Source organism: Panicum virgatum, chromosome 7N (assembly GCF_016808335.1).
Source record: "Panicum virgatum strain AP13 chromosome 7N, P.virgatum_v5, whole genome shotgun sequence".
In the NCBI taxonomy this organism is placed as follows: Eukaryota; Viridiplantae; Streptophyta; class Magnoliopsida; order Poales; family Poaceae; genus Panicum; species Panicum virgatum.
Genome location: NC_053151.1, coordinates 38,611,199 through 38,624,413, shown reverse-complemented (window position 1 = coordinate 38,624,413; position 13,215 = coordinate 38,611,199). Strand labels below are relative to the sequence as shown.

At 48.4% G+C, this 13,215-nt stretch overlaps 2 protein-coding genes and 1 pseudogene across 4 annotated transcripts; 1 reads left to right on the top strand and 2 right to left on the bottom strand.

The window, feature by feature from the left end:
- Window positions 1–21: 21 nt before the first annotated feature.
- LOC120681519 (probable polyol transporter 4) lies at window positions 22–4,422 on the top strand. Of its 2 annotated transcripts, XM_039963035.1 has the most exons (3): window positions 22–160; window positions 238–451; window positions 2,644–4,355. In XM_039963035.1, the coding sequence occupies exons 1-3, from the start codon at window positions 155–157 to the stop codon at window positions 4,044–4,046; spliced, it is 1,623 nt and encodes a 540-aa protein (XP_039818969.1). In that variant the 5' UTR covers window positions 22–154; the 3' UTR covers window positions 4,047–4,355. The 2 variants fall into 2 exon arrangements, with proteins under 2 accessions (XP_039818969.1, XP_039818970.1); XM_039963036.1 differs by lacking the exons at window positions 22–160; window positions 238–451 and adding an exon at window positions 1,302–2,167 and having other exon boundaries at window positions 2,644–4,422.
- A 54-nt stretch (window positions 4,423–4,476) lies between these two features.
- LOC120681520 lies at window positions 4,477–6,211 on the bottom strand (annotated as a pseudogene).
- Window positions 6,212–7,773: 1,562 nt separating this feature from the next.
- Window positions 7,774–10,711, bottom strand: LOC120682715 (lanC-like protein GCL2). 2 transcript variants are annotated; one of them, XM_039964712.1, is made up of 6 exons: window positions 10,413–10,708; window positions 10,145–10,329; window positions 9,952–10,063; window positions 9,043–9,159; window positions 8,639–8,950; window positions 7,774–8,393 (listed from the first exon to the last, which is right to left on the bottom strand). In XM_039964712.1, exons 1-6 carry the CDS (start codon window positions 10,593–10,595, stop codon window positions 8,055–8,057), a joined length of 1,248 nt encoding a protein of 415 aa, XP_039820646.1. In that variant the 5' UTR covers window positions 10,596–10,708; the 3' UTR covers window positions 7,774–8,054. The 2 variants fall into 2 exon arrangements, with proteins under 2 accessions (XP_039820646.1, XP_039820647.1); XM_039964713.1 differs by having other exon boundaries at window positions 7,925–8,393; window positions 10,425–10,711.
- Window positions 10,712–13,215: the final 2,504 nt, after the last annotated feature.

Here is a 13,215-nt window from a genome sequence, read left to right as displayed (position 1 = left end):
AAAAAAAAGAAGGCCTGCCGTGAACGTGGAGGCGACTCTAAAATAAGCTCGACATGTCCTCGAGTAACCATTCTTTTTGCGATGAAACGGAGCAGGCGAACGCTAGAGCCAGGCGTGCATTTGGAGCCCTGGCATTAGATCTGAGGAAGATCACATGCAGGTCTCGGCCTCACAACACAGTAGCTAGCTACCGGCGGTAGCTCTTGACACTCCATCCTCTGTGTCTCTCGCGCGCAGACACGGCGGATGGAGTCGGTGAAGATGAGGCCGGGGACGGCGACGACGAAGCGGGAGTACAGGAGGATGGAGGTCGGCGAGGAGGGGGAGGAGCTGGACGAGGCGGAGTGGCTGCACCGCGCCGAGGCGCAGAGCCAGCGGCGCCGGCGGGGCCAGTGCTACGCCTTCGGCTGCGCGCTCTTCGCGTCGCTCAACGGCATCCTCCTCGGCTACGGTCAGCCATCCATTCTTCAGCCTTCATCCACACTTACCTCTGCGCTTCTTCTTCCTCCTCTTTTGCAATTTGCATGGACAACGATTCTACGAATTGCAATCATTTTTTTTTATTTTGGCTTCTCCTCTGGGGGCATGCGATTTTTGCATGCTAGGATTGAACGAATAGATGACAGCGTCTGTTTCTGCGGATCCTTTGGTGCTGGTACCTAGCGTACCTGCTGCAAGTCATTCGTTGAGAAGGCGCCGTCCGGTGTGGTAACCTGTGAGACGTGAGTTTAAGCCTATCAAGACACATTGTTTGGTTTACGTCCAACTAAAATTTGGCACATCTGACCAATTTTTGCCACCATTTGGTTGGATGTCAAATTTTTGCATGGTGCCCATCTCCTTGGCTGCCCGCCGTAGTTTATTTTGGTGGCACAAATGAGGACTAAAATTTACCAAACGTTAACTTGACCATTCGGTGACAAGTTTTAGTCCGCGCGACCGAACTCGCGATCGCCTGGTCGCGACCGTACGGCATATGCCGGTTGTTTGACTTGTTCCACGCCAAGAGCGTCGCCGCTACTCTCCTCTGTCTTACCCTCCAGCTGCCAACCTTGTGCTGGTGCTAACAACTACTGTTCAAGAACTGGGGCCAGGCCAAACCATCCAGTCCTAAAAAAAATAAGGAAAAGAGTGGTGTCTTTATCAAACTGTTCTGCCGTCAGTGTTCGGCAAATTCAGGCGAGGCGAAGCTTCTGACGAGAATTCTCAAGGCAATGGAACGGGGGCACCGGCTTTCATGATGCGGACCCGGGAGCTTTCTGATATTTTCCGCTCGTACTCGCGGATTGATTAGTCCAAACCACCATGCTTTGCTTTAAACTCGTACGAAAGCGACTCCCCCGGAAGAAGCCAGCCAAAAAGGTATGAGCAGTGGTTACGTTTTGTAACTGACACAAATCCTAAGCTACTACTATACAATCTTTATTGTCCACACCCAGCATCGGATTTTAGGCCGCTAAACCATCTCATTTTCCAAGATCATTAAGCTAATCTGGCTTGTAATTTTTTAGACCCAATGGAATAGTCTCACCCCTGCCGGGGAAGACGGGAGAAGGTCAGAACACGGCTCTGTCCAAGTCCTGCTTCTGACAAATTTTCCATGTCAAAAACGAGTGCTTGACCCGGACAAAACTACCGAAATGCCAAGAAGAACCTCAGCAGAAACCGAAATTGTAGTTTCATCCCTGCTAATCTAGGGCATTTTACAGGAAAGGATCTTTTTGAAAAGGATTTGTAGTCTTGAGGATTTCTTCGATAAGAAATGGAAACCATCGTCACCTACCGAAGAAACAGGCAAAACAGGGGAGCGAAAGAAAACGGAGCAAGAACAGCGCCACATCGACATCTCCCCCCTTCCTCGGGCTCCATTGGATTTGGGGAGCTCGGGGGCGCCGGCCGCTGATGAACTCCGAACCGAGCACCAATCCGCGGCGAGGAGGCTCCACCGGGTAGCTGGGGGCACGGAGCGAGGCGATGGCGGGTGCCGGCGCGGCGGCCAATGGCGGCAGGAACGGGTACGCGGTTCTTGATCGGAGCGAGGAGCAGGACCTGGAGCTGGACGCGCGGCGAAGGCCGCCGGTGCCCGAGAGCGAGAGGAGGAGGAGGGAGCGGTTCGTGTACGCCTGCGCGGTCTTCGCCTCGCTCAACGCCATCCTCCTCGGCTACGGTGAGTGCTTGCAATGACGCGGTGCGCCTGGGATCCGATCTTGGGACAAAAATGTTGCCGTCCTCTTTTCCTTTGCGAAACAAAATCCCGCGCCCCGTCAATAGAATCGTAGCATGATTCCGACAGTGATAGCAGTTTGCAAGTTGTCGGAAATGTTTTTCATGCCTTCCACGAGAATTTCCTGATTTCATTCTGTACGGTAGTACTAGCAACGATAGTGGATAACTTTTGGAGATTCGTGGCAACTTTCTCATGACTCGAGTTGAGGTCCTTAACTTTCTGTTTTCCTTGATGTTCTATTGTCCTACGAGTTGGATTTTGATACCTTTCTGTTCTGATTGTACAAGTCAGCGTTTGGAACAAAGCTGATTGAGCTTGCCATGGGTATCGACAATCAGTCAATCACGCTGCTCAGAAATTCACTCCTCTTGCTGTGTAACACTTTTCTGATCCGAGTTTCCTGTTTTTATCTGCAGATGTTGGTGTCATGAGTGGCTGCATCATCTACATGCAGAAAGATCTCCACATAACCGAGTTTCAGCAAGAAATACTAGTAGGCTGTCTGAGCGTGGTCTCACTCGTGGGAAGCCTATCAGGGGGACGAACATCTGATGTAATTGGCAGGAAATGGACAATGGGCCTCGGTGCAATTGTGTTCCAATTAGGCGCCGCCATCATGACGTTTGCTCCATCATTCACTGTGCTTATGATCGGGAGGCTCCTAGCTGGAGTAGGCATTGGCTTTGGTGCCATGGTATCTGGAGTGTACATTGCTGAGATCTCCCCTGCTGGTGCCCGTGGGACTCTCACGTCCCTTCCTGAGATATGCATCAATTTGGGGATCCTCCTCGGCTATGTTTCCAATTATGCCTTTTCGGGCCTTTCTGAGCATATCAATTGGAGGATTATGCTCGGTGTCGGTATCCTTCCATCTGTCTTCATTGGCTTTGCACTTTTCGTGATTCCAGAGTCCCCTAGGTGGTTGGTGATGGAGAAGAGAGTTTCAGAAGCCAGGGCAGTGCTGCTACAAATAAGTGAGTCTGAAGCTGAAGTTGAAGAACGGCTGGCTGAGATTGAGGAAGCCGCAGGTCTTATGAAATCAACGAAATCTGAGGAGAAGGAAGTGTGGAGAGAGCTTCTGAACCCTTCTCCTGCTGTTCGTCGGATGCTGTATGCTGGCTGTGGTATCCAATTATTCCAACAGATTACTGGAATTGATGCTACTGTCTATTACAGCCCAACAATTTTCAAGGATGCTGGGATCAAGTCTGATCAGGAGCTTCTTGCTGCGACCGTCGCTGTGGGTTTCACCAAGACAGTGTTCATCTTGGTTGCAATTTTCCTCATTGATAAAGTTGGCCGGAAGCCACTTCTTTATGTCAGCACAATTGGCATGACTATATGCTTGTTTCTCCTGGGAGTGGCACTTACATTGCAAAAGCATGCTGCGGGGCTTATGTCTCCACGTATTGGGATCGATCTAGCAATTTTTGCAGTGTGTGGGAATGTGGCGTTCTTTTCAATTGGCATAGGACCAATATGTTGGGTCTTGTCATCAGAGGTATTTCCTTTGAGATTACGAGCTCAGGGATCAGCGCTTGGTCAAGTGGGTGGTAGAGTGAGCAGTGGTTTGGTTTCCATGTCGTTCCTTTCTATGGCCCGTGCTATATCAGTGGCAGGAATGTTCTTCGTCTTTGCTGCAATATCAGTTGTCTCTGTCCTGTTTGTGTACTTTTGTGTGCCAGAAACAAAAGGGAAAACACTGGAGCAGATTGAAATGATGTTTGAAAGTGGGGACGAATGGAGAGGAGGTGAAATTGAGCTTGAGGATACACAGCATCTAATACCTAGTAACAAGAAGTCTGTACCTCTCGGCTGATATCGGTACGGTATCAACAAGAAGTCTATAGCTCCATGTTTCAATGACAAGCCAGCCTCATCCTGCTTTCATCTCTGCTGGATTCAAACATCAGTTTCAAAAATGATCAGGCTGCAGTGAACTATGACCGACTTCGAGGATACAGAAGGCATTGGTACTTTAGTAGGCATAGAGGTGACAGTAGATTGATTATGTTGTTAGTCTAAAAGTTTCCTCATATTGTTATACGACTGGTGTATCTTCCAGACATCCACAAAAGAATATACTTGCTAAAAAAATCTTTCTACAAATCCCATTCTTTTATACTCCTTCAGAGTGAATGTATTTCTTCAGGTTTGTCATTCCATTTCCTGACAATCAATATTCCCACTGTTCCTGTCGGTATAGTTCAATACTTCAATCAGAACACCAACAATTAAGCTAGCTGCCATTTCTCTGAAAGAGCTTCAATTAAGATAGTTTCTGATACTTACAAGTTCATTGCCTGCAAATAAGATACACATCATCTCACAAATACCAACCTCTCAATTCATCTATCTGCTGCAGCTGAAAACGTACATAATCTCCTGCAGCTACTCCTGCTTTACAAACATGGAAGAATTGCAGAACAGGCAGCTGTCTGAAATCAACCTGCCAATGACACTGCCCTCCTCCATTTCCAGCCTCCTGCTCTCCCTGTTCCATAGGTGAATGCCAAAGCTCTCGCCTCTGATGTTCTCCACCTTGGCCTTCACCCACCTCTCACCTTTCCTGTCCTTGGGTGCAACGAACAAGCCGCCAATCTTGCTCCAGTGCACGGGGTAGAAGGCCCGCGGCGGCAGCACCGTCAAGTTGAGCCCAGGGCCCCGGTGGCGCAGCCTCGCCGCCACCCGGGACACTAGGTACGGCCCGTTGTGGCCCCACTTGCTCCCGTCGAACGCGGCGGCGAACTCGGCGATGAACTCGCGCAGCAGCGGGTGCGCCCTGTCGAACACCATCACGGCGTTGTTCAGCCGCCTCCAGTCGCCCGTGGCCTCGTCCACGGCCTGCGCGCCGATGGCGTTGCGAAGGCCGGAGAAGGGCCTGAGGACGACGACGTCGGCGTCGAGGTAGACGCCGCCGTACCTGTAGAGCAGCGCGAGGCGGAGGAGGTTGGAGAGGTTCTGCCCGAGCGGGACGCTCCCGGGGCTGACGCCGCCGCGCTGCACCGCGCCCAGCCACGCCTCGGCGGGGGTGCCGTTCAGGAGGTAGGTGAAGTCCGGCGAGGCGGCGGCGACGCGGAGGCCGCGGTCGAGGAACGGCCTCAGCCTGTCCCTGCCGCCCGCGGAGTCCATGGTGTCGGAGGCGACCAGGAGGCAGGCGCCGCGGTGCCACCTGAAGAGGCTCTCCAGGACGAGGAGCTCGCGGCGGCCGAACTGCGCGAGCGGGGAGAGCCACGTCATGAAGAAGCGGTCCGCGCACGGCGCCGCGAAGAGCTCGTCCGCGCGCGCCGCGAACCGCCGCGTCTGCGGTGTGCTCCTTAGCAGTAGCTTGAGGAGGCTCTTGTTCCTCTTCGCGGACACCTTCTTGCTGTTGCGGCTGATCGTAAGAGCTGAAGCAGGAGCAGCCGGCAACGGCGGCGGCGGTGCCGCAGCCACCGAGGCATGGAAAGCTTGCACTTGCACGGTCTTGTCCGTGGAGACACCAAGGCTGGCACCACTGCTACTGGTGGTGACCGTCGCATTGCGCACTGAAGGGGGCGGCGGCGTCGAGGCATGGAAGGCTTGCATGGTCCTGTCCATGGAGGCACCAAGGCTGTCGCTGCTACCACTACCCTGGTGGTCGTCGTCGCATTGCGCCGCGAAGGCGGCAGTGGGAGGAGAGGGCAGATGAGGAAGCTAAAGGTGGTGTGCGAGAGGAGGAAGACGAGGGAGAGCAGCAGGAGGAGGGCGGGCAGCGAGAGGGAGAGCAGGAGCAGGTGCAGCGGCTTCCGAGCCAGCGGCGGCATCGTCGTCGGACTTGGAGACGCGGGAGGAGCGACAACCATGGAGCTCGCGGCTTGCTGCGCCTTGGCCGCTGCCGCCATGTGCACGTACGCGATCGACCTTGGCTTTGTGTACGTGATGAGCCACCTCGATCCGGTCTCCGCATTGTAGCGGGGGAAGGCAAGGGGCGCCGTTCGCATGAGCTGCCGCTGACAGGTTAAAATTAAGTGCACTTGCTACTTGCCACTCGCTAGCTTAGAGTTTGTTTAGACTTCAGAGCCACTGGTGATGTGTGATGTCATTTTTTTTTAAATTTTGGCTTCTCCTCTGGGGGACATGCGATTTTTGCATGCTAGGATTGAACGAGTAGCTGGTTATCTAGTAGATGGATTGGCCCAGTTTGATCGTGTTTTACATTTTTTTGTTTGTCAATCTACTTGTAAGCCGTAGTGCTTTACAACTTGTTCTTGGTGGTTTGAGTTGAACGATGTAATAATTGTTCTGATTCTACTTCGGTAGATGAAGCCGGATTTTTATCCTTTATCCAAAAAAAAAAGGATTGAACGAATAGATGACAGCGTCTGTTTCTGCGGATCCTTTGGTGCTCGTACCTAGCGTAACTGCTGCAAATCATTCGTTGAGAAGGCGCCATCCGGTGTGGTAACCCGTGAGACGAGTTCAAACCTATCAAGACACATTGTTTGGTTTACGTCCAACTAAAATTTGGCACATCTGATCAAATTTTGCCACCATTTACCAAATTTTAACTTGACCATTCGGTGATAAGTTTTAGACTTCTAGTTGGCGCGACCGAACTCGTGATCGCCTGGTCGCGACCGTACGGCATATGCCGGTTGTTTGACTTGTTCCACGCCACCCTCCAGCTGCCAACCTTGTACTAGTGCTAACAACCACTATTCAAGAATTGTGGCCAGGCCAAACCATCTAGTATTAAAAAAAAAGAAAAAGAATGGTGTCTATCAAACTGTTCTGCCGTCAGTGTTCGGCAAATTCAGGCGAGGCGAAGCTTCTGACGATAATTCTCATGGCAATGGAACGGGGGCAACCTGCCTTCATGATGTGGACCCGGGAGCTTTCTGATATTTTCCGCTCGTACTCGCGGATTGATTAGTCCAAACCACCATGCTTTGCTTAAACTCGTACGAAAGCGACTCCCCCGGAAGAAGCCAGCCAAAAAGCAGTGGCGAATCTAGTTAAAAAATATAGAGGGGGCTCATGTCTGCTTTCTTTTTCTTTCTCCCCTTCTCTTCTTCTTCCTCCCCTCTTCTTCTTCATTGTTTCATCTCAAAAATGAAGAGGGAGCTTAGGGGGGTATCCATGGGTCTTATATTCTTTCTTTCCATATATGAGAAAGGATATTTGCTCCAGCTGTGCACTTTGGAGAAATATGAAATATTGCAGTTTTTATTTCATTAGTATATATATACAGTCTCGAGGATCTTAAAGCTTATTCTTTTTGAGTCCCATGCACGCACGTTCAAACGTGGGCACATGTTGAATCTCAGGAGCTGTTCTTTCACATCACCAGAACTCTGCTTCTTCTTCAGAGTAGCAGCCAGGGAACGAAATTGGATAAGGTGGTAACATTTAAGTTTCACTGTTTCAGTGAAGTATGTCCACTGTCAGCGGTCAAGTGGACCGAAACAGAGTGCAGCGAAGTAGTTAAAACAAAGAATCGGAATCATGACATCAGGGTTTAGAGAACACATACAGATAAGCACTCTGCTAGTCTTCAGCAATTGCACCCTTCCAGAGTTCAGTGATGAGTTACCAATGTGAAGCTGTCGGCATCCCGGTTCTTGTTGCAGCAGAAATAAAAGTCTTCTCCATGCAACAGATAGAGCCGTCACAAGAGGACGACAGAATTAGGATTTGATGCAAAACACCAAACAGGTCTACCCACAAACGCATACCTTGGGTTACTTCACCCTTTGGTTTGCAGTTTACAACAACAACATACCTTTGGTTTGCAGTTTCTACAAATATAATTTGACATACATGTAAACTGATGCGTTAGGGCATTGAATAACTGAGCATGTGCAGTTCAAAGTTCATAAGCTGGAAACCCAGATTCAAGGGGGTTAATCATGTCTAGAAACAGATATGCCATTCCAGCTTGTCCTTCAAATAGCGAATATGGCTCATCACCACCGTGCATGATGCCTTCTGCAATTAGCTTGATAGCTCGGTCAAGGAGAAAACAAGCAAAAGCTTTAGCACGGTAGAGGTACTCCTTTTTCTTCGTAAGGCGGTAAAGTGACAGAAATGTGTAGGCATTCCCACTTATTCCATGACATATCCCAACTCTTTTGAGAAGCCCCCGATTCCAAACGACCTCAGCTGCATCTGCCGCTGCCTCCAAAAATCGCTCTTCTGGGAACACCTGAGAACACAGTGCTTTTACTATCAAAGGGAAAATTCGATTCATGCCACCACAACTCCGTGAAATTGGGTTTCATGTTCAAAATCATGCCACTCAATGGCATGGATTTCAACATGAAATCCAATTTCAAGAAGTTGTAGTGGCATGGATCCAACTGACCCTACTATCAAAGCTCCATATCGCAAAGAATAAAAAGCAGCAGCACACAATAAAGGCTTAAGCTCATTTAAGATTAAAAAGGAAACCTGAGAAGCCTTTGCTAAGGTGAGGGAAACACCAGGAGCGCCATGGCACCAGTGCACAAGGCAATCATAATTATCACCTTCGGTGCAAGGGTAATTCCCACTAGGCAAGCGGTTCTGAATCATGTATCGCAAAGTTCCCTTCACGTATTCCTTGTCATTTTCTGTCAAGTCCATGTCTAGCAAAACATGCATAATCCCTGCAAGACCATGAGCAGCACCCCAATATTTTTCACCATACCATTCATACATCAATGGGCAGCTTTTTGTAGACAACCTTCTACCATCTTTGATAATCTCTCTCACAACCATGTCCTGTAAAATTTCAGTTTGGTGAATTACTAATCAGCTCCAATGAATATGAAGAATGTTTAACTAAGGTAGTTATGATTGAAATGCATACTTACTGTGGTGGTTGGCTGTATCGTGTTTTCACCAAGGTGTTTGTTTAGGAAGGAGCAGGCCCACAAATATCCAGTTTTTCCATATAAGAGCTCATCAGGGAATTTACTAGAAATTTTGATCTGTTTCAGGAGAATTAAGTTATTGACAGCATGGTGGAGAAACATCTGATGTGCTTAAAAATGCAATATTTGATAGATAACCTGTCAAATTTATTAATCAAAAGCTGAGAAGCCTGCTACAATATATTCTAAATACATAGCTGCACTCAGATTGCACTAAATACCAGTTCTATGAGAAGGTAAAAGAACATAAATACTTCTTTTCTCATGGCTTCTCTTCATATGATCTTATGGTGGGTCGCTGACTTGCTTGTACTTTTTATAGTAGGAAATGCTGCTGTATATGGCAATAAAATACTTGTCCTAAGAAGCATTGTAGCTGTGTTTGCATAGATTCTGAGTGAAGTATAATTTGCAGGTAATTCCTATACAAGTTAACTCAATCTAGAAGGGCAACCATTACATTTAGGTCTACAATCAACTGGTGAAATTGCCATTTCATACATCAAAAACGGAAAATTGAATGTGTTTCATTTAACATTCTACACAGATAAGTTATGTTTCAAAGGACAAAGGGGGCAAAGGATAGTAAGCATAATATAGCACATCAAAAGAGATCCCAATCTGCAGTTTGAACAGGGTATGGCCACCATTAATCACTAATAATGAAGTAATGCATTATGCTATACTAATTTTCATCAGAGGTGAATCTACAGCTGTAGCACCCTCATCCTCCGAGTCAAAGCGAGCGAGTTTGCCAAGGTTGAACAAGAGGAACATCAAACATCAATTGATCTAGAGAATCCAGTGTCGCAACTCACAATCAGCATTCATCCCGTCGCACCCAGTTACCTGCTTAAACGAGTTCAGGTAACGCGCGACGGTGGCCACGTCTCCGGCGTGCTTCGCCACCACCGCACCGAGCGCACAGATCCCAGCCCGTCCGCATATGAACGTCACGAACCTGCAGGGGTCCCAAATCAACTCCACCAAAGCAACCAGATGAAGCGGCGGACTGGCGGTGAACACGCGACCATACACTTACTCCTCGCCCGCAGGTGCAGACGCCGCGTCGCAAGCGGCCACGATCTCGGCGCAGGTGGCGAGGTCGGCGCGGTCTCCGGTGACCGAATAGGCCCTGAAGAGCAGGAGCGCAGTGCCAAGCGCGCCGGTGTAGAGCGTGAAGTCCCCCGCCGCTCGCTGCCGCATCTCCCAACTCTCGTGCACAACCTGAGACGGCAGATAACGACAAAAATCGTCACCACACGAGCCGGCGAGCGCGCGGCAGCATGCAATCTAGGGAGCGTCGGCACGTAATATGTTGCCTTCTGCTTGAGTTGGAGCGCGGCGTGGAGGAAGCGGGCGGCGAGGACGGGGTAGGGGAGGGATAGGAGTGTGTGGAGCGAGGACGAGGATGAGAGTTCGGCGGCCGGAGCGGGCGCGGCTTCTTCCTCGACGTACCCGGGCATGTCGTTGGGGAAGAAGCGGTCGGCCATAGCGGCTTCCGGCTGGAAATTGGAATCCGGCGAGCACGGCGGCGGCGAGGTGAGCTTTGATTCTGCCGGACAGCCGGCCCGCTCGCTGCCACGTGGGCCCAGAATGTCGGCGGGTGTGGGTTTAGAAATTCCGCGTAGGAACAATTTGATAATAAAGAATTAAAGATGATGAGCACCTGGTCGAGACTCGAGAGGCAGACCGGGAAACTGGCTGAGTTATACAACTGACTTGATCAGCAGTTCAGCACTAGAAAGTTAAATCAGATTATATCCCAAAATTTATTCAGATTACATCCCGACTTATTGTTGACGCAAAAATCAACACACTGAAATCAAAGTGTTCACCAAGCACGAAAAAGTTAACCAAGCGTGCCAGTTTTTTTGGTAACCAAGCGTGCCACTCAATTTAACCTGAAATTAACAAGTGAGAAAACAAAGTCAAATTCGAGAGCGTATCGGCTGGGATTCCGAATATCTCTCAGATGGGCGTATCGGCAAGCTTTGCCGATACTATAGACGACAAAAAATATTAAATGCGAGTACATAATAAACAAACGTATCGGCAGGATCGGCCGATACACTAAACGACAAAAATCGACTTTGAACAGCCGATCGTGTATGTATGACAAGATCTGAACTACGAATGTATAGCTCAGATGATGTGAAGCTAAAAACAGATCTAAACCCGATTTTGAGATAACAAAAGTGTTACTCCAAAACCTAAAACCGATCTAATATGTTTTTAGATTTGATAATGGCCAAAAAGCATAGGCAAACCTACAAATCTAGCCGATATCAATAATTGGTGAATAAATCTAGACGAGACGACAGCGATACGCCCGGAAGTCAAAGCTTAGATAAACTCGATAATTTTTGAATAGATTTGAACGAAGCCACAGCGATGCGCCCGGTAGCTAAAGCTCAAATATACTCGATAAAACGAAAACTCACCAGCAAATCAAGTCGCTCGAATGTGAGGCGTCATTGATCAACTTGAAAGAACTCGTCGAAAAAAGAAGAGAAAAGACGAAGTCGCCGAAAAAGTGCAAATGAATTGTAAAGTTTGTTGTATTGGATGTGTATCAATTTTTTCCGGTCCCTTACAATTGATATATATAGCCTAGCGCTATCAAGTCCTAGACGATTACGGCAAACATTACTTGACCCTAAAGAAAAGACTATTTAAAAGATAAAATATTTAAAATATTACAATCGAATCATCAAGATTTTCGTAGAGTCCGGATCCTCTTCTCCTTCCTTGACTTCATCAGCAACTCTTTATCGGCCGAGTACCAGAGTGGACTAATCAGCATCTTCGCAGAATATTCTCCTGGCCCATCGGACGGACTCCATCGGCCGATTCCAACACTGTGCAACTTTTGTTTTCTTCTAAATCGGCCACCTCCTCTTCACAAAAATAATCTTCCTTGACATGTGTCAAAAAACGATGGCAACACATGCCCCCTAGTTTCGGAGTAATAGATCTGTTGCTCCGAAATTATTGTTAATCATTACTGCCAACGCTCAAATTCATCTAAATCTCCCAATCAGATGGTGTATCGAATCCCCATTTTGCCCTCGAGCCAAGGTTATAAATATCTCCATCTTCTTTTCCGCTGGCACTTCTCCTGTAGCACCTCCGCTTCCTTCTCTGTTCAAGAACACACTCGCTTTGCCGACGCCACTGCAGCTTCCTAGGGTTTCAAGGATCCAAATCCAAGAACTCCCCCTCCGGCAATGGCTTCCATCTCCGATATTCCAGAGGTACGTCTTTTTCCTCTATCTGCATCTTTGCCCCCCCATTCTTTTTCCGATTCCTGAGTCGCATTTCTTATTTCCGCCTTCATTTTTTAGAATCTTAGGGGTAACGCAATCATCCCACTAGAAAACCAATCCGGCATGATTTGCTTAGGTCCCATGGGAGATCCAGATCCAACTAGTATAATTAACCTGGAAACTAGCAGGATCCCTCTTAAGTCCTCCAACATGAACCTAGATTGGACTCCAACCTTCAGATCTTGGCCGAATGTTACTCCCGGATGGAGAAATTGGTTCTGCAGAATAGCGAGTTCCCAAAGGACCAATTGGGAACAGTACGATATTAGCCAATGCCTGAACCTATCTTTATCGGAGATGATTAGGAACGAGCCGATGCTCATATCGGCCTCTTACTTCTGGTCTGATGCCCTCAACGCATTCATGTTTAACCATGGACCAATGACACCAACCCTGATTGATGTTGTGATGCTCACTGGCCTGAACATTCATGCTGCCGATAGACCTTTTTGTTTGCTAGAAAAAACATCTTTCAAGATTGAAACCAAAAGCATTGGCGGGTAGAAAGGATATATCGGCAAGAACATGAAGACTGGATCAGTATCTGTTAGAGAGCATACTGCTTTTCTCAACATGTGGCTTGAGAAATTCATCTTTTGTGGCAAAGCAGTTGGTCCAACAAACAATAATCTCAAGCTGGTAGAAAATCTGGCTACTGGCAATCCTGTCCCTCTCGGCAAACATCTTCTAGGGTCAGTTTACCACCTGCTTCATCAAGTATCATCCAGACTCAGAATGAACCAGCCGGTCACCAACTTGGGAGGCCCCTGGTGGTTTATTCAGT

Bases quoted from the DNA above. Each gene is read 5' to 3' on its own strand.
- LOC120681519 (XM_039963035.1), top strand. The intron at 452-2,643 runs GTCAGCCATCCA...TTTTATCTGCAG, and splicing joins CGGCATCCTCCTCGGCTACG to ATGTTGGTGTCATGAGTGGC.
- LOC120682715 (XM_039964712.1), bottom strand. From the start codon at position 10,595: ATGGCCGACCGCTTCTTCCCCAACGACATGCCCGGGTACGTCGAGGAA. The intron at 10,064-10,144 runs GTAAGTGTATGG...GGACCCCTGCAG, and splicing joins TCTGCACCTGCGGGCGAGGA to GTTCGTGACGTTCATATGCG. The intron at 8,951-9,042 runs GTAAGTATGCAT...GAAATTTTACAG, and splicing joins CGATACAGCCAACCACCACA to GACATGGTTGTGAGAGAGAT.